Source organism: Acipenser ruthenus, chromosome 4 (genome assembly GCF_902713425.1).
Source record: "Acipenser ruthenus chromosome 4, fAciRut3.2 maternal haplotype, whole genome shotgun sequence".
NCBI lineage: Eukaryota > Metazoa > Chordata > Actinopteri > Acipenseriformes > Acipenseridae > Acipenser > Acipenser ruthenus.
In genome coordinates, this window is record NC_081192.1 from 40,422,196 (window position 1) to 40,443,778 (window position 21,583).

The 21,583-nt window shown below is 38.2% G+C and overlaps 1 protein-coding gene across 1 annotated transcript in view; it reads left to right on the plus strand.

Annotated features, from left to right (window-relative positions):
• The window catches only part of LOC117399230 (eukaryotic translation initiation factor 3 subunit H), a 138,985-nt gene that overhangs the window by 88,594 nt on the left and 28,808 nt on the right, over positions 1–21,583 (plus strand). The window contains exons 4-6 of the mRNA XM_033998280.3: positions 8,326–8,493; positions 15,106–15,205; positions 16,772–16,921. Coding sequence (XP_033854171.3) covers positions 8,326–8,493; positions 15,106–15,205; positions 16,772–16,921 — 418 coding nt within the window. The remainder of the gene's footprint in view (positions 1–8,325; positions 8,494–15,105; positions 15,206–16,771; positions 16,922–21,583) is intronic.

The window sequence follows — 21,583 nt, forward strand, 5'->3', positions numbered from 1 at the left end:
GCTGCTACTTAACCCCCTCTAAAAACAAAAACTGCTTAACCTAAAAAAGAACAGTCCTACAGATACCACAGTAGCAGGTGCAGTTTACACATCCTCAGAGTTCCTGATCGCATCATAAATTCCATAATTCCTAAATCAATTGATGGAAATGTCCAATCTGCTTTTAATTTTTTAAAGCAAATTGGTTTCATCACTCACTGCCATTCTCATATTCAATTTGAAATCCGACGCATTCTTTCCCTTGTCCAGCGCGCGCTTCTTTAACCTGTGCTTGTTGCATACCACCAGTCTCTGAGGGCAGGATCACACATATGCCACACTCTGATTGGTGGAAGTATTATTGGCGATCCAATTCAAACCGCCAATAAAGCCAAAATAAATTCCACTCCAAAATGTCCCGTTATATGGTATGTCAAAGAAAATATTAAAGGAAGGTTGGTATTTCTTAAGCATTTCACTTAAAACTGGACATTAGGGCGTCCAGGTTTGTTAATTCCTGCCACCCGGACACAGGTGCCAATTCCCGGACTGTCCGGACAGTTGGCAACCCTAGAGCAGGCTGCTTTAATAGCCGCACTGCGGGGGCTATAACAAGTTCCACCACAAGGTGCAGAAACAAAGCCTCAGGCTAAGCCACAAGCCCAGCAGCAGCCCTAGGAGCTTGCTGACACAGTCTCGTGGTCCCTTTTCAGGGAGCCACCTAGAGTATTGGCATCAGTGCACTAGGAACATCTGTGTGCTTACTACTGTTCACACTGGCTACTCTCTGTAGTTCAAGCACGGTCCCCCGCAAGACACTGCGGTAGTCTCTCAGGCCTATTTGCATGATGGACCCTCTACACTTGAAGGAAGGGTTCTACTCCAGGTACTTCCTGGTGCCCAAGTGGGATGGTGGCCTCAGATCAATCCTCGACCTCAGGAGGTTTAACATGTTGACCATGAAACAGCTGTTGCAGTCAATCAGGCCAGGGACTGGATCTCCACGGTGGACCTCCAAGATGCTTATTTCCACATCCCCATCAGACTAGGGCACAGGGAGGTACCTGAGGTTTGCTTTTTAGGGAGCAGTGTATGTGTTCCGTGTCCTCCCATTTACCCTCTCTCTAACTCTCCGTGCCTTTTCCAACTGCGAATTATGCAAAGATCTGTGCATGCTGTCCATTTATGCCCTCAGAGGCGAGCATGACTGTCATCGGCTCTGCAGAGCAGCTTTGATACATCTCAGTCAGGTTTCAAGAACCTTAGGAGTTAAACACACATTAGGTAATGGTTACATTTCTATTTCAGGGAACCACGGTTATAATAATAACCTAACGGTTTCTTGGATTACTCAGTTTATTCCATGTTTTAAAGTGGATTGATAGCACCCAGTGTATGCCAGTGTTAGGTTGTGAACCCACAACTACTCTGCAGTTATCTTAGCCATTGAACTACTGTACCCAGCAAAAATTGCCTCAACAAAAACCAAGCAGTGTTATAATGCAGCTACAGTGCTGCTGCTGAGAATCTCTGCTCCCAATCTGTTAATCCCTCACCTTTTGATAAACCCTTAATAGAAAGCTGTGATGGACATGACATAGTTGTGCTAAGTGGCTTGCGCATATTGCTTTGTAGACTGTATTTGATTTACCTGATACTGGATTTTGGGGGTACATTTCTAGGTGAAAAGGTTGAAACCTGAAAATTTTAAATAAAAGGAAGTAGAAAACAACCAATGTAAATAAAATCAAAGCAGAGAACCATCCCAAGTGACAGATAGATGGCGCTATAAGCTTGATCTTCAGAGGTTTTGTGGTAAAGCGAGATATTTGGTTTGCTTCATTAAAAGTTTTGGAACTACCATGCTGTAAATGTAATGGTATAGCAAATATTGAGATAGAAATAATCAAACATAATTTTCTAAGCAATTGAGTCAGTATACAGTAACCATTAACACAAGTATAGACGCTACAGGCTTTATTAAGTTTGTGGCTTATTAACTGGTATCAAAGTAGCTATGACAGTTGCTTTGTCCTCCTGCTGATTTCATCGTTTTCATTCCTTTGCCAAGACCCATCCATCACTGCCTATGAGGTAGTTTGTTTAACTTTGCTTTAGTTCATCAAATGAAACACTGCTATTTTAGGGAATATCCTGCCAACCACTATTTAGGGGGAGGTATATCTGATTCAGAAATGGAATATAAGAGGGTTCTGTTATAAACTCAACCCATCAATCAAATGTTAATGTACCTCTTTTTCAGTTAAAAGCCAACTGTGAAAGGTAGTTGCAATGTGGTACGTTAATGCTTTAAACAAGTACTGTAAAGTTTTTTTGCATGTACAGTACTTGTTTAAAGTATTAGGTGACAACCTGTCTAGTACTCTTTCAAACTCTGGTAATTTTAAATCTGTCTCATCAATATATTTCATCTTCTGTATTTTTTTTTTTATATAATGCAGTAATCTTCTGTATTTTCTGTATTTTGCAGTAATTTTCTACAGTACTTGGTTGGGGCATCAGTTATTAAACTCAGGGAGCACAAGATGTTTTAACTGGTGTTTTTCTTTTTCCCTGGATTTAATGTAAATCTTGTATTGTTTCCTAGATTTAACAAAAAAAAAAAGTCTGGATTTAGCTACATACATAAATGTTAACAAACATATTCTTAAAAGTCGGAGTGTAAGTGCAGCTCTGCAGCACACAATGCCAAATCAAACACGTCAATGGGCATGGGCTTGCATGTTAAAGAGCTATGCACACTGGATGCGAGCAAGTGAATAAAAAATAATTAAAACTATTGGTTTTAAATGGAGTAATACCCACCTCAAGCAAAGCGAGCAGCACGAATGAAGCGAGCAAATATAGAAATAAATTTGTTTTATTTGTATTCGCGCTACGCAGTGTTTATCACAGTGGACCAATCGGAAATAAGGTCAATGGTAGTGGCTGTCAGTCTGCCCACTGTCTCGCTCACGCAGAGATTACCACAGAAATAAAACAAAGTGAACATCAATGAAAATGTTGTTATTGAAGTCGAAAAATATAATGTCCTTTATGATGCCAGTGACCGTGGTTATAAAGACAATAAAAAGGACACCACATGGCAAGAAATAGCAGAACAATTGGAAATTGATGGTATGTCATCTCTCTATTTCACCTTCATTTTAGTCAAAGTGATGGGGATCACCACACACTGGTTTCGTATTTCTGTAAAATTACACTTTTTTCAGCAAGGGAGGGGATGCAGGGGCACAACAAAAAAGGGGTGGCATTTATAAAGTTTGCGCACCACTGATCTAAAGCAATAGTCTTCATATTATTGGTTTTGGTGTACTATTTTAAAGGTCTTGTGTATGTTGATGTAGCTAAAACTACATTATTTGGTGAATTTTCCTTGAATTCTTGGTTTTTTGAAGCACATCGCCCATGAAATGGACTAAAAATGACTGTGCCAAAATCGTAGCATTAGTCATGAGTAGGCTTGCTACTTTTCGATATTAATCGGTAAAGGTTGTTAAACGTCGAATTCCCCAAAAATGAGTTTGACTGAAATAAATTTATATACGATAAACGTCGGTAAAACAACTGTTTTGTCCTGTCCCGTCTTCTTTCCGCTCTGAATGGCTTGGGGTCACTGTCAATCATCTCGGTGGTCCGTTAGTACTGTAGTTTCACTCTGTTCTGACAGATCTCGACTGAAGCAGTGCTAGAATGCTCTCATTTGCCAGCTGCAGCTCCTGTCATTCAAAGCGGCTACTTTTGAAATTAGCGGGTTAAGGTGTACGTAAGCTTTTGCTTTACGTACACCTTATATGATGACAGTTATTAGTTTGATTTACAAATGGGGCGCACAAGAAAAACACTTAATGAATATTGTGCACAATACCCTGGAAGATGGCTGAAGTCTCCGCGGCAGGACGAAGCGGGCCCGTCTGCCTTGCCTTCCAGTGACTCTGAGTCCAGCTGTGCTGAAGCAGGAGAGGGGTGGAGCTCAGACTACGAATAATAAGCAAGTTAGTTCTGTTCAACTGTCTAATGTTTTGTTCTGTGCATATTATTTTTACTCGTAATATATGCTATAAAGGTCTGCGTAATACACTTATGTGCTGCGTTTACAAGTTTGAGACCATTTTTAAATGTATAGCTCAGCTGTGACCAAAAGTTATTCCAATTAGAATGTTGGTAACCATGGTTTTGTTGCATGTTGAATATGATAAAGGGGTTTCACTAAATGAGGCGTTTTCAATGGCATACAAAATCTGTTTGGTTTTTTTTAAGCATAAAGGTCTATTTCACCCATTCTCTGCTTGAATTGAAAAATAAATATCGAAAAAAAGGTAAATTCTTTCTAAAATAAACATCGATATCAATCATCGGTTTGGCAAAAAAATAAGTCAAATAGTAGCAAGCCTAGTCATGAGTCATTACTGTACAGCAAAGTGGGACACAATCCTTTCTGATGCCGTATCCCTCCCAGGGTATTTCATTATGAATGCATTTTCTGTGTGAATGATTATGGGGGTGGGGGAAGCTGAGAATCTGTCAGCTGTGCCACTTTCTGCGGTGCCACAAGAGAGGTAAAGTGAAAGCTTGCTGTATCTCCCTCGATAGGCCTTCTATTAGTGAAGATTATAAAATGATTTTATTGAAGGTGTCGTTGGAGAAAGAACCTATCCTGTAGGGGAGTAGTGTAGTTTCTCAAGTTGTCGCAGTCATGAAGAGACGACGTCAGTGCGGAGGGGATTGTTTTACTTGCCAGTTTTATAGTGTGTGTTAAATAATTACAAATAAACTCTTTAATTTAGTCAGTAGACAGCACAGACAATATTGTACCTCAGTGGTCCGTTAGTACTGTAGTTTCACTCTGTTCTGACAGATCTCGACTGAAGCAGTGCTAGAATGCTCTCATTTGCCAGCTGCAGCTCCTGCAGTTTGTCATTGAATCAATGAATCAAATGAACGAAATTTAAATCGATTCACCAAACGGAACTGAATCAAATGAATCGAGACACTAAAAAGAATCGAACTGCCCATCACTAGTCCTCCCCCTCCCCCTCCCCCTCTCCGTCCCCCTCTCCCGCCGAGTCTGACTCACTAGTGGCCTGCTAGCTAGTGGAGGACGTGCCGGTGGTGATGCTGAACTGGCGGGATTAGCAGCGCAGACAGCCCTGCTAGCTAAGGCATCGCCATCAGGAGCAGTTTCCACCTAATTTTTTATTTGGCTTTCCTTTCCCACGACACGTTTCAAATTCAGTAGTGACGACTAGCCTAGGCTACGTGACGTGATCACATAGGGACCTCTCACTAGCTCACCACCACTGTTTCAAAATCAGTTACTTACCTCGCCGGCCCGCCCCATAACCTCTATGTACAAATAAGAGAGCAGGTCTGGAATTGGTGTGGCAGGATAGGATGCGCTTTTACGGGGGGCGAGGCAGAGGCAACTTTAACTCTGATCGCTTTTATTAGAATGTTTACAGTGGAAAAAATAATCATGCCGCGAGAGGTACCGGATCCGGGCAAATTAGGTACCAGAACGAAAAAAGTCAAGTCTGAGAGGTGCCGGATCCTGTTCCGGCAGGATCCGGCTCAAATTAAGCACTGGTCACCGGTTCAAATCCAACTGCTGCCACTGACTGTGTGACCCTGAGCAAGTCACTTAACCTCCTTATGCTCCGTCCTGCGGATGAGATCTTAAATCTATGTCCTATTGTAAGTGATTCTGCATATAATGCACAGTTCACAGCCTACCTATGTAAAGCGTATTGTGATGGTGGTCCACTATGAAAGATAAAAAATAAAGATATCTATTATATATAGACAGCACCTAAAATAAGATATTTCGAAAGAATTATATTGCAACCAAAAGCTATGGTGCTTGTTTTATTCTGTGTGCGGCAAAGAGAAAATACTTTTAATTCTCTTACATTTCCTTTTGTACTTTTTTTGTAAGTTTAATGGTGGATTTACTTGGTGGTAGGGTTATATTTTTGCTGCCATTGAAACTCTGTGCATAGAGAAACCCAGTGACAAAACCCAGCATGAACAGAAGTGGCTGATAGTATGAGGAAATGGAAACATTTTATTTCCTAAATAATTTCTTGTTTAACGTTGATTTCAATTACTCCAGCTGTGTGTGACTCATTTTTATATTGAGAGTTGTTAAGGCCTAAAATGTAGTATAAAAGGGATATCGAAAGTTTTTTTTCTGTTGATAAATTCAATTGGTATTATGGGTTTGGTGTTTTGTTAAAAGACCAAACTTGGGATGCCAAAAAATTCCATCTGTCTAGAACCAGTTGGTATCTAGTGCTGTCTTTTGTCATGTATCACAATACACTCCTGTCAAGATACATAACTCATGTGTACGACTCATTGTACAATTACCTGTACCTGTGTAGCTATGGTCCTCTTTAGTTCATTGGGGGGCAATTTTAAACCATCAAAACTGGATTAAGTGTGTTACAGTGGGTTCCACTAAGCCCCATATGGTTGCATTTCTTTCACATTGAGACTTGTACTGTAGCTCAAGCCAGTCTAGTAAAGATTATATATAGAAATGATGAGATCCTCATTCTGTAGCAAAGCTTCACCCTTAAATGTGCTTAATTACTAAACTTGTTGACCTGCCACCTAGATTTATTACTACTCCTGTTGAAGGTGGCTTTGAATTTCAGTCCAAATTGCTGTCTTGCCATTTTAATGTGTCACTACTGTAGAATGATGAATATTTCTTCATTGTGGCTCTTCTGTTTCCAGTCTAAAGGGATTCGAGTGTCTTACAGCAATACTGGGAGGTGAATAAAGCACCTTGCAGTAAATGTCATATGTATTTGTGCACGGAGGTATAATATAGTATGTATTGCCATCACCATTTTAGTTACTGTACAAAACCTGTTTGACTCACTAGACTGAAGGGAATAGTCAATATAGTTTTGAATTTGAAAACTAGCACTCCACCAGATTCTGCAAAGGATTTAACATTTTCCATTTTTACTGAATATTCCTTCAGAAAAGTTTGGAGTGGAAATCGCCTGTCCTTAAAATGAAATGGACCGTCTTGGAAATTTTGAGTGAAACTCACCTGGCGATAAATGAATCAATCGGTCATGTGAGACGGAGCCCATGTACATATCAAGTATTCCTGTTTCAAGATTTTGCTGTGAACTAAATTAACATTTCAATCTATGCAAAAGCATTTTAAATTACATTAAGCAAGTCTATTCATAAAATCAGTTATAAAATTGTGATTTAGATCACTGATGTGGTGGTGAGTTTTACTTTAATACTCAAACTCTTATTATTAACAAGGATAAAACTAGGTATTTTTTTTAAAAACTGTGATATAAGGAAGTGCCTGATCTTACTGTAGTTAATTTTTTCCAGTACATGCCTGCCCGATGACATTATTCTGAGCAGGATTATTGGCTCTTGCTTTCTCATTTTCCTGTGTAACATGAAACGTAGTATTCTGAATCATAAACTTGCCTGCTCAGTGGCAGGTTTGTATAAATGCATTCGTTGTTTTTGCACATGTAATGCCTTATTCATTATTTCAGGTAGAGGGTGATGTATACAGCACACCGCAGTCTGCTATGTTGCTGTAATCTATTCTCCCTTTTTGACTGAGGCCAACGAAAATCTGGAGGGATCTGATGGTTTTTCAATGTGTGGTCTGCTTTATACATTCAGAAATGTCTCCAGTGCTGGTGTTGCCTTGACAACATGTTCTGTGAATTTGGTGTGCAACACAAACACCTCAAACTCAAATAAGCATTTGAAGGCCAATGAAAAAGAAAAGAGTATTTATTTTGTATTTAATGTTTCAAGTCAATTATTATAATTGAATATAAAAATGTTAATGGCTAGCATCTTATGTTTTCTCTTATGTGAAGACCATTGCTTTCATTCAACAGGTTTATATAGGCTAGTTGTGTGCCTAAAAAAGGTTGCCTTTTTAAAGATCTGCAAATGTCTTGACGACAAAAAAAGATTGTGAACTGCTTGGTTTAAGTTGTTTGGGCACAAACAAAAAATTGACAAGCCCAGTCAATTATCTACATGTAAGGATGGTGGAGCACAATATAAAAATAAATCAATAATCCACAAATGACAAAATCCACAGTCATCTGGCACTAGTAGGTTTAATCAGTCTGCTTTTTAAGACGCGTCTGTTTTAAAAGAAGAAAATAAAACTAACAGTGGGTGGTTCTTTTTTTTTTTTTTCAGTAGTCAGGTCAAGTCTGAAAGCCAAACCCAAATAAAAATTAGCTACAGTAGTATACTCTGAAAGATAATAGAGCTGTATGAATGATCTGCTCTTCCCTCTTGATTTTCCTGCAGTTCAGTACCAGATGGAGATGATGCGCAGCTTGCGCCACGTAAACATCGACCACCTCCATGTTGGCTGGTACCAGTCCACCTATTACGGTTCCTTTGTGAGCCGGGCCCTTCTCGATTCCCAGTTCAGTTACCAACATGCAATTGAGGAGTCTGTGGTCCTGGTTTATGGTAAGTCTGGCTTTTCATTCTCATTCATTACTATTTTTTTCCTTTTTTTTCTCTCTCCCCCTCTCTTGCATTCCCTTTCTCTTACACCCTCTCTGTCTTGGCTTCACTCTCCTTTCTTGCTTTCTCTCTTCGCCGGTCCTACCTCTTAGGGTAGCCTTGGCAGCCCCTTCTAAGTAAATACAACCCAATGTCTGCAGCAGCCCCAGAAGCAGCTCAGTCTAGACAGGGTTTCCTTCTTTCTGTTTATTTTTCTTGCTATCAGAGCCCTGATGTGTACATTTTGGAATGCCTGAGGAGCTGCTTCATTTTTATTCCTCCATCCACCAGCAGCCCCCCCCCCACCCACCCCTTTTTTTTTTTTCTACTGATGGCTTGTGGAACCAGACCAGATGGCTTAACAAAAACAATTTAGAGAGTCTGGCTCAATACGTGACCAAGCAGATATGACACAGATTGTGATATGTAAAAAAAAAATCAATTTGCCTTTCAGGACTATGTCTTTTACTAGTGGAACGAGGGGATCACAATGGGCTCACAAAACCTTCACTGTTTTTTTAGCACTTATTTCTTTCCAATCTGCATCTACCTCTCCCAGGCCAGATGTTCTGCACTGTATCAGAGCTGTAGGTAATTTAGAAGCTTTATTGCACAGGTCTTAAAAAAAAATTAAAATAAATAAATAAAATAATGATATATATATATATATATAAAGACAAGGCCCACAGCTTGTCATAACTGGCAGGCGTTCCCACAGTTTCCAGCTGAGAAGTAAATGTAACATCCCCAGTATCTGTCAGAAAAAATCTTAATGAATATGATCAATCTTGAAAAGCTGCCCCTGAAATTGTTTCAGCATGTTAACAATTGGATTACGCTTTAGAACAACTTGTTAAAATACACTTACATTGGCTGGAAAACTTGCATTCTTGTACCCTAATGAATTTTCCAATTGTTCCAGACTTTTTTTTTGTTATTACTATTATTCAAACATATCATCACCTACTGAGGGGGTGTTTTAATTATTTTAAACACACAAAAACAAGTAGATACATTTAACTCCTAACAGAACAGATTTTTTTCTCATACATACGTATGTAGGTACATACACACATACATACACACACACACAGTAGGAATTTCTTAACAGCAGTATGCTAAAGAAGTCTGGAAACAATGCATATAAATTATTATTATTATTATTATTATTTAGCAGACGCCTTTATCCAAGGCGACTTACAGAGACTAGGGTGTGTGAACTATGCATCAGCTGCAGAGTCACTTACAATTACGTCTCACCCGAAAGGAAGAGCACAAGGAGGTTAAGTGACTTGCTCAGGGTCACACAATGAGTCAGTGGCTGAGGTGGGATTTGAACCGGGGACCTCCTGGTTACAAGCCCTTTTCTTTAACCACTGGACCACACAGCCTCTTAGAACACCATTTCTACAGGTACACAGATACCTATAGAAATTGTACCAAAGTCTTTTTTAATAAACGCGCATGCTATTATCTTTTGGCCTGACCCTCTACACCTTCCACCAGGTAAGTTTCTTGAAGACTGGATATTATTCCATTGTCCAGGGTACCTCAGCACAAAGCCAGTTATGCTGTGTAGCCAGCTGCCACATTGCCATTTAAAGCAAAGCACTTACAATGTTAATGTGTACCATTGCCTCAAGCCATAGTTGTTAATATCAAGAAATATTTAAAATGTAGATGATGATTGGCAACAACTGCTAAAGCCTTAGATATTTAACAAGGGAATATTTCAGAGGATTTTCATCATAAAGTGTTCTGTCTTAGGCATCTCTGTACCAATTTGTGCTACATATTCTCCCCTGGTATATGATCTAAAAACATAAATGGACATAAATACCTGAACTTTTAGTTTTTCTGACTGTGGACGATTTTGTTTTAGGTGCTCATATGATTTTATTTTTAATGGAAAGGTGGCATTACATCAGACTTTCAGCCACACCGCAGTCAGTAGCTGATCAACTTCAGATCAATTTTTCACCTACAGCTTTTAAAGAGCTTTTATCTCCTTTCCAATATTTGAAATTAAGTAGATTCATGAACTGGTTTGTTTTTAAAAGGAGACGGTTTTCCCCAAATGGCTCACCTCGTAATAGCACTGCCGCGTGGCGTGCAGGGTGAGTCATAAAACCAGAGATCGCAAGTTCGAATCCTGGTTGTGCGATGCAGCCGGTCTTCGCTGGGGATTCTGGGGGGGGGGGCGCCTCATTGGCTTTGGTGCTCCCAGTGTAGGGGAGGTGGGATCCGGCTTAGACCATTTCTCTTCATCGCTCTGCAGCGACGCCTACAGGCCAGGTGCCGAGTGTGCTTGGGGGTGGAGATTTGCTGGGCTGGGCTGGTCTTTGTCCTCCAGAGGCCGGTAGCCTGCAGACATCCGCTCTCGAGTACCTGGGTGTAAAAAGATGCAGATTTAGATTGTGAGCTCGGAGGACGCCTGCTGAGCCTCGGGTCCCTGAGCTGTGTGGGGAATCGTCATGTTGAAGGAGAAAAATAATAATTGGGCATTCTGGTGGTAATATTTGTATTTATTTTATTTTTTGTATATATGCACTGCCATTTAGGGCCCTCTCCTCTTTGGAGTGTAAGCTTTCCCTACATAACCTAGTTTTTGTTTTGTTTTGTTTTTTTCTTTTCACTGGGTCGAATAAGGTCCAGAAAAGGGACCTCAATGTTGGAAGTCACAATGCGGATACTGGTCGTATTACCTGTTATTTCTAAATGTTAGTTTATTTGTTCTTGCTTTATTTCTGCCTTTTGTATGAAGAGCAATTGAGAGTTAGGATGCCTAGGTTGATGAATGGAAAATTATCCATGTTCAGTACAAACGGAACATGACTCATCAAGATTTTAAGGTAGTTTCCTTCAATGTCAATGGGGTACTCGGTCCTGTTAAACTAAGTAAAATTGTAACAAAACTTAAGAGATAAGACACATATAGCATTTCTCCAAGAAACGCATCGTTCTGAAACCGAACATGTAAAATTTAAAAAGATGGGCTTTAAAAATGTGTTTTTTTTTCTTCTCCCTCTTAAGTCTGGCCATAGACAAGGGGTTGCCATTTTAATATCCAATGCAGTTAATTTTGAATATTTGTCAGAACTTAGAGGGAAGATTTATTATGGTAAAAGGGAAAATTGAAGGTACTCAAATAACTCTTAATATATTTGCCCCGCCCAGGTAGTGACAGTAACTTTTTTAAAAGAATGTTTAATTTGATAGCTTCTGAAACACAGGGAATTCTAATCATTGATCATTGGAAGAGACGGGTTTAATAGATGTCTGGAGAGATTTTTACCCTTTTGAACTAGATTATACACATTTCTCTGCCACACACTCCATGTATTCAAGAATAAATTATTTTCTTATGTATAATAAAGATAGACATAGAGTTAAAGATAGCAATTATAGAAGAAATGGATTTATCAGACCATGCACCTACTTATTTATCTCTACATTTGGATAGTAAGCAGATAGTAAAACTTATTAAACAATATTAAAACATTGTATACAACGCTGTCTGCGAGAATCAAGATTAATGGCCACCTCTCAGACTCAATTATACTAGAAAGAGGTACAAGACAAGGATGCCCCTTACCCCCACTTCTGTTCGCCTTATTTAGTGAACCTTTAGCACAATTGATAAGACAGAACCAGAAAATTTAAAGGAATACAAATCAGAGGGGAATAACATAAGATTGCCCTCTACACAGATGATTTTTTTTATATATTTAGAGGACCCCACAATCTCTCTTCCCGAATTAATGACATCTCTAGAAGAATATGAGTCTTTTTCAGGTTATAAATTAAATGTACAAAAACTCTAATTATGATCCTCCAACTAGGATAAACAGAAAATATAATCTACAGTGGCATTTATCAATTAAATACCTAGGGGTTTATTTACATAAAGACATATTAAGACTATTTGAAACCAATTATAACCTTTTATAATTCTAAACTTAAAGAAGATAGAGCAAGGTGGAATTTGTTAACCCTAGGTTTAAATTCCAGTGTTGAATCCATTAAGATGAAAGTCTTACCAAGACTTCTATATCTATTCCAGACCCTTCCAGTAGAGGTACCAATAAAACAATTTACAGAATGGGATAAGATGAGTTCAAGATGTATATGGCAGGGAAATAATTAGATTCAAAACACTGCAGCCATCAAAGGAATCAGATGGAATGACTTTGCCCTGTCTAAAGGATTATTACTATGCTGCCCAAATCAGACCGTTGGTAGGCTGATATAATTCAAATTATAAAGCTAGGTGCAAAGAAATTGTAGTTCAAGAACAATAGGATTTCCAGTCCAGGCAGTTCTGTCAGACAGAGCTGGCAAAAAAATGAATTGATACTGGAACTCTTGGCTCACGCCGCCAGTGAAGCTATGGTTTGGAATTATAAAAAAAAAAAAAATCAATTGGAAAAAGAGGCGACAGTGTTAAGATGGTGTGCTTTTGATTCTGGATTTGCACCAGCTAGCTTAGATAAGAGATTTAAAAGTTGGCCTACGAAAGGTTTGACTGCATTTTGCACAATTACGGATAAAGGAGAACTGGAGAGTTTCCAAGTTTTAAAAGAGAGGTATCATTTGGAATGTCTGGATTTCTACAGATATCTCCAGATGTGTTGTTATTTTAGTAAACAAATAAGGACAGATAAAATGAAAATAATTGATAATGAAATACTTCAGATATTTATTGCAACATATAAAGCAAAAGAATGTGCCAAGATAATTTCCAAGTTATACAATAGCTTTTTGGTATCTAAACCAGATTCAACAAAGTATATCAAAAATAAATTTGGGGGGGGGGGGGGGAGATAACCTAGTACTTAGAGGAAGATTGGGTAAACATTTGCTGGTTTCAGTGGAGTTCCACTAATTCACAGACTTGGAGGGAATTTTGCTGGAAAAATATAACCCGTTTTTTTTTATTATCCCTAAAAAAAAAAGACCCATCAGACAGGTGCACAATCAATGTGCTGGAGACATTGTGGGAGTTAAGAGGCCAATCACTCTCATTTATTCTGGTCTTGTCCAAATACGCAGGGATACTGGTGCAGTGTAGGAGTGGCTTTAAAATAAATTATTGATTTTGAAATTCTTCAATAGTTCTCTCTATTGTAATCTTTCTTTTGGATTAATAGAAAAGGACAGCTATTTATTGGGAATACTTTTAGCAGCAAGTAAAAAAGCAAGAACACAGAAATGGTTATTACAAGAGGCACCAATGGTGGAAGAATGGATAGATATGGTATATGAAATTTACTAATGGAAAAGTTGACTTTTTATTTAAAACTGCAGACATAACAGTTTCTAAAATATTGGACAAAATGGATTGTTTGTAACACCTCTGAGACCTGACTTTGTACTATGAAAGCAACCCTAAAACTACACAAAAGGACAATGGACAATTTACAACATCTCCCTGGGCAAATTTGTAAATAGTTCTTAAAAGATGAAAAAAATAGGAAAGTGTACTATTTTTACTTTTTTGTCTGAAACAAATATGTGCAACTGTATGTTACCTTCTTTTGCGAAGTAGGCTTTCACTAACCCTGTTATAGTATTTGGTACACCGATGAACTGAAATGCAGACCAAAGGAGCTTATGTGGCACTGAACTATATGCATTAGCTAAATCCAGGAATGGTCCTACTCCTTTTTTGCAGACTGAATCTGTTGCCAGATCACACTAAAATGCTCCAAGCATCCTGGAAAGCCTGGGATACCAACTTTCTTTGTGGAGGTGTCGATCATACAATTCCTCAATAGAGAAGTTGACAACCTTTGTGTCACAATGCTGAAGAATATCTTACCCTTCACATATAACGGGGACATTGGACGGAATTAGCCGATTTGCTGGTAGATTATTTTTCTTTGGGGATAAAGACCCCTCCTGCTCTGCGCCATGACCTTGGGACTACCCCAGGTGCACTCTTGTAAACTCTGTGTGGTGCACCATTGGGCCCAGGCGATGATGAAGCCCTTGCTTTCTTCACGGCTTCTTGGCCTGTCCCTTTCGTGCCCTGAATTTCAGACCAAAATTACAAACCACTTGGACGCTGGAGAGTGCCAAAAAAAAAAAATCTGGTTCTCGGAATCAGAATGGTAAGAAATGAGCCGCGTCAACAGATTTAACCCCTGAGACAACACATGCTAAATATATATACACAGGAACAGTGACATACATTTCAAAGTATCCTTAGCTACCTATTTAACATTTACTGGCAGACTAGACATGGGTATATTTTTCCAGTACCACAGAAACAGCCCAAATGTACATGTGTTTTCTGCCTAAACGTTGATTGCAGATTAGTTCTCCACAGGCTGTGCTAGTTGTGCAGTTTTAGTAGGGCAATATGTCACCTGCCAGATTTACCTCACAACAGAGAAATGCTCTACTAAACCGAATGACCCTTTCCAAGAAGATAATTGTGATCGAATGACATTCGGTGATGATCAACAAGGGACTTGTGAATGCAAGGTGATGTCTTTATCGCAGCATGCCGATGCTGCTTTTTATTTCTTTAAGTATGTAATGTTGTTAAGCATTGTATCTTTGTCTGTGCAGATCCCATTAAGACAGCCCAGGGCTCCTTGTCACTGAAGGCATACAGACTTACTCCAAAATTAATGGAGATATGTAAAGAGAAGGACTTCACACCTGAAGGGTATGTATGAAGAAAAATATTGTGAATGAATCTTATCAGCACTGTAGAAAGTGTCTGGATTAGAACAGCACATTCCAGCTTCAATATAGGGAATACCTGGTTACATAAAAAAAATACAAAAATACTGCAAAACAGGTTGCCTGTAACCGGTATATGTCACACACTAACGTGATAAAGTAGAGTTATTCAGGGTCACTTAAAAAAAAGTTTCAATGAGTTTAGCTGCTTATGTGATTAGAGGAACAGCTTTTTTGAAACAGTGAGACTTGAGCAATTAACATTCATGCATATGTTTTATTTAAACAAAACAAAACAGAGCGTTACCCTGCATTTTAACTAATTCCTGTTAATGAGCTACAGTGTGTTAAGATGTGTTATGGAATTTGGGTGGGTTAATCTCTATGTGTATATAATAATACATTGAATGGGCAAAAACTCAGTAGAAACCAGGAGTGATTTCCAAGTAATGAATGTCTGAATGTCAGTAGCAGCTGAGCCTGGTTTACTCTAGGTGTGCCCAAAGGGTTCTATGTGGAAATTGGAGGCCTTACTAAAATGCGAAGATGTTTTAAGAATTGTTACTTCTGCTATTAAAAATAAATACTGTGGGATGGAATATAAGAATAGTCACAATAATAAATATTGAACACACTGCACCCAAAACATTCCAACACGTCATTGATGACCTTAGATAGAATAAAATGTTGCAATGAAGAGCTTTTTGTCACCGATTTGCATGAAACATGAAAGGAATGGGTTACATTGGGGACATAGCGACAGTATCATACAGGCTGAATAAAACATAAAAATAAACTGCAGTAATAAGCCAAGCTTTACCACTGAATCAAAATGGGTTTTCTAGCCCTCATAAAGGCATTTCAGTGCAAACTACTTTTTCTCATTTTATTTTCTGTGTATTTGCCAAAATTGCTGATTGATCTCACCGTAGTCCTTAATGATATTTAAAGATCCACATCTTGGCACTTGCTATTAAATCCTCTGAAAATGCCAGGATATGCTGTGTAGGATGTTTTATGCCGATTAACCTTGGAAAAATACAATTTCCTGTTACCAGGCAAATTTGGTATTTAAATGAAAGCATCATAAAATATGGCACACAAAAGAATTATCTGCTGATCTCCTGGCTTCTGTAGTGTTGTGGTGCTGAATCCTTTGTAGGGACAGGTATGCTGCAGTAGCCCCTTGCTCCCTTTGTATGTTACATGCTGCTTATCAGCCATAAGATATCTTTGACTTCAGTTCTTCTGACCATTAACCTTTGTTTTAATACCTTTTTGAAACTGCTGCAACAGAGATTCATCTTTAGAAAGAAATGAACGAATATAAATAGATCAACAGGGGCTGGTTGTCTTTTGTACTGCGATCTCCAGACGCAATTGGAAAAATGATTTATAATAGAGACATAAAAGGGTGGCAAGTGCTCAACAAACATAGTTAGCTTTTCATGTTACGCTTGTGTGTTGCCTTCTAGGGTCAAAAGAAAAAGAAAGTTACCTACAATATTTGTAAAATCCATCTAATATTCTCACACTTGCCCCCCTCCAGACTTAAAAAAGCCAGTATCGGCTTTGAGAACATGTTCGAAGAAGTGCCGATCGTCATCAAGAATTCTCACCTGATCAACGTCTTGATGTGGGAGATGGAGCAGAAATCTGCTGTGTCAGACAAACAGGAACTTCTCAATCTGTCTAGCAGGTAAGTGCTAAGTCTGCAGAGTCAGTGTTTAGTTACAGAGTGTGTGTGTGTGTGTGTGTGTATATATGTATATATATATATATATATATATATATATATATATATAATCTATATATCTATATATATATATATATATATATATCTATATATATATATATCTATCTATATCTATATATATATCTCTCAGTACCAGTCAAAAGTTTGAGTACACCTGCTTGAAACCAGGTTTTTCATGATTATCTATGCTTTTAACTGTATAAACGTGTCTATAAACAATATTTCATTATATGATACATGTACTTATATAAGCTGATAATCAAGTGAATTGCATTCAAAAATTTTATTTTTAAATGAAAATGTAAATCTTGTCAATTTTAATGAAATGGTCACCCAAAGCAAGGGGATTTCAGTCTGAAGCCAGTTAAAAGTCTGAAATGTGTATAACACGGTGTTAGAACACTGGCCTAAGTATAAAAGTGCCTTTGTTAGATGTTCTCCAAGTTAACTAGCATGTTACCTAATTAACCTTTTGTCACCAATTATTGTTAACAGGTGAAGGACCATGATTACTATAAATATAGATAGCAAAGGCACAAGTTTGTCATTCCTGAATGTAAGTGAGCAGAAAATGGCAAAATACGCTCAGTTAAGCAAAGAAAAAAGACTGTTATTACTTTAAGAAATGAAGGTCAATCTTTAAGACAAATCGCAAGAACTTTGCAGGTGTCTGTAACTGCTGAGGCCAAGACCATCAAACGATTTGAAGAAACTGGCACTCATGAGGACCGAACAAGGTCAGGCAGGCCAAGGGTGACCTCAGAATCAGAGAACAAGTTCATTCGAGTCACAAGTCTGCGAAACCGGCAATTAACTGCCCCTGAAATACAAGCTCAGCTAAATGCTACTAGAAGTACAGATGTTTCAACATCAACTGTTCAGAGGAGATTGCATGAAGCTGGCATAACTGGAAGAATTGCTGCAAAGAAACCATTGTTAAGAGTGCAGAATAAGATGAAGAGACTTGCCTGGGCCAAAAAACACAGAAACTGGACTTTTGAGGAGTGGAAGTCAGTCTTATGGACTGATGAGTCAAAATTTGAAATATTTGGGTCCAAAAGCCGAGTATTTGTAAGACGCAGAGAGGGTGAGCGCATGAGTTCTGCATATGTGGTTCCCACTGTCAAGCATGGAGGAGGCAGTGTCGTGGTCTGGGGTTGCTTTGCTGGTGACAGAGTTGGTGCTCTTTAACAAGTCCATGGCAAGCTCAACCACTATGGCTATCATAGCATACTTCAGAGGCATGCCATTCCATCACGATTACGGCTAGTTGGGCAGTCCTTCATTCTTCAGCAAGATAATGACCCGAAACACACCTCAAAGTTGTGCAAGAACTACCTGGCGAAGAAGGAAAGTGAAGGACGACTCAATCTAATGACCTGGCCTGCCCAGTCTCCAGACCTCAATTCCATAGAACTTGTATGGGACGAACAGGACAGAAGAGTCATAGCAAAGCTACCCACAAGTGCCCTACATCTCTGGGAATTGCTGCAGAAGAGCTGGGAAGACATGTCGGGTGATTTCCTGCTGAAACTTGTTAACCGAATGCCTCGTGTTTGTGAGGCTGTTGTTAAGGCAAAGGGTGGCTATTTTGAGGAATCCAAGATTTGAGACAATTTTCAATTTTCTTGAACATTGCTTTGATACTCCTTATGTTTTGTTTTGTATATTGTAACATGTGTTTTCATTTTCAAGTATTTACAGAAACGTATATGACGTAAAACATTGTCAATTATGAAAAAAACCTAGTTTCCAGCAAGTGTACTCAAACTTTTGACTGGTACTGTGTGTGTGTGTGTGTGTGTGTGTGTGTGTGTATATATATATATGTGTATATATATATGTATATATATACATATATATATGTATGTATATATATATATATATATATATATGTATATATATGTGTGTGTGTGTATATATATATATATATATATAGAGATATATAGAGATATATATATATAGAGATATATATATATATATATATATATATATAGATGTGTAGATGAGACTGATTGTTGTGACATTTTGCAAGCCTCAATGAAAATCGTGACATGAGACCTGTTAAGTATTTAAGAAAAGTTTAATAGGTATTTAAATATAATGGGTTCTTTAATATTAGCAATAACTGAGATAGTGTTTTGATTACATAACCTCATCCTAATGTAAAACCCAATAAACTGGGTGATCTTTAAAATGCAAGTCAATAATGATTTTATTTAATGCTTCAAAGTTTAAAAAAAAAAAAAAAAAAAAAGGCATGTACAGCCATGTGGTGTGAAATGTTCTTTTAATTCATACGTTTATTCTAATTGTGAAATTCAATGAGCTTGTGTTTTGAATTCTGCGACATAGTACCATTAGGGTGACCAACTTTTCAGATTGCAAAAACGGGACACTTGCCATTTCTTTTTTTTTTTTTTTTTGCTTTTTTACTGTTTCCCCAGATTGGGGGGGAGGGAGAACCAGCATAAAATATGTGTGAGCTAGTTTTTCCTTTAAGTCTGTATTTTATTTGTAGCTTTTATTGTTATGGACTATTTGGCTGTTCTGTCTCGATGGCAGCGTGCTGTGTTTATTCATTTTTAAAAAGGGAAACTCAGGAAAGAAGAGCGAGCGAGTGTAAGGCATTGCAAAATAATGTGGCAGTGGCGGTGCTATGATGCGCTATAAACAGATATGCTATGGTTTGACTGTGGTGCTAACCTGTAAGATTGCACGAATTTGGGACAAATGCCGTCCCGGAGGCATTAAGCCCGGGACCGGGACTTGATCTTTACATTTCGGAACTGTCCCGTCCACTTAGGGACGGGTGGTCACCCTAAATAACATAGAAATGCAAGGCTCTAAATTGGCAACAAAATGGCCTTCAGTTCAATACATTTGTAGAGGGCAACGAGGCCACTGAACTTAAGTCAAGGCCAGAGCGTAGAATTCATATATAAAGCTAATTGTTGACCACAGAAAGAAATAACACAGTTTTAACTTAATAACAATTTATTAAGAATTTATTTTTATTGATTTTTTTTGTCTTCCAACCAGAAGCCTGCTGCTTTGGAAAAGTTTTGCATCATTGAGAATTTTAAGATCAAGACATTTTAAATAATAATAAAAAAAAACTATGAACATAATTTGTTCATAATTTATTTTGTGAACGGTAATTGTGTTATTACTGTTTTCTGTGGAGAAATATTTCTCTCCTGCTGTATTTGTGCTGGACCAGGCAAGATGCACACTGCAGTCTCTCCCACAGTATCTCGCTGCCGCTTTGGTAACTGCTTTTGCATCACCATTGCAAAGGCTGTTAGTACCTCTAACAAGTAGACTTCTCTGTCTCATGTGTGGTACTGACTGAGTGGTTTTGCCAGTGGCTTTTACAGGTGGGCATCCCTGTACATAGCTACCCGCGGTAACTGCGAACTAGTGTACCCGTACTGTACCGGTACCGAGGTCACTGACCCGCTCCCAAACCATTACCGTACCGAACCGGGACCGAGGTTACCACACTGGTACGGTGCCATCCTTGTAACTATACCAGTACCGTATTAGTTTTTGCTTTAAGCGTCATACAAGATGTTTTTATGTTATTTATGTAATTGTTTAATTTACTGTTTTTACTGAGTATTTTCTCTTGAGTGTGTGCGCAGGCCTGTCTGCAATGCTCAGCACACATGCAGCAAGGGCAGCTGTTGGGCTCAGCAGCACTGAGCAGGACCGAGATACTCTCTTCTGTTGTTGCTTAAGCAATTTCAGCCACAGTATCTGATGCTGTTTTGGCTTTTTTAACATCACCATTGCAAAGGCTGTTAGTTCCAGGGTTTGTACGGTCATAGAAATCCTGGAAAAGTAATGGAATTTTAAAATGGCGATTTCCAGGCCTGGAAATACCCTGGAGAAAAGAATAGATTTAATAAAAAAAGGTTTGGAAAAGTCATGAAGAAATTGCGGAGAATTTTTTGAACTGCACAATATGTTGTTAAAGACCTATCATTTTGTTTTCTCTGTTTGTCTGTTTCCTTGGTTGGTTCTGTGGATTTATTTTTATTTTTAACTGTTTTATACGGTTGCTAAGTAACAAACTTTTTTTTTTTATTGTGGAAAACTGTAAAACACAATTCTCACACACTTGATTTTTTAGAGTTTATTTTCTTCTCTTGTTAAACTGTAACTTGATTGAGACCGTAGGCGACTAACCCATAGGGCACAGGGGAGGCAAACTACCAGTATATATTTTGCTCCTCTACTTTTTTGCTCAATGTATACACGCTATTATTTTTGTTATGGTTTTGTCTTTAAAAGGTTTAAAATGTAATAAAAAAAGTCATTCAGAAGAAGAAAAAACCACAATAAAACGCACCCTGCACAAAGATTGGTTTGACCCATAGTCAGAACTGCACTGTTTACTACAACTGACATTAGCAGCAGCGTGTCTGCAACAGATGATGCTGGGCAGTTTGGAGACTACAAAAAATGATTGATTAAATAATATAGGCCAGGTAGTTGCTAGTTTAGTTTGTTTTTATTCTCTGTTACTTAAATGTATATTCAAGACAAGAGACAACCAGACTTTTATTTCTTTTATTTATATATATATATATATATATA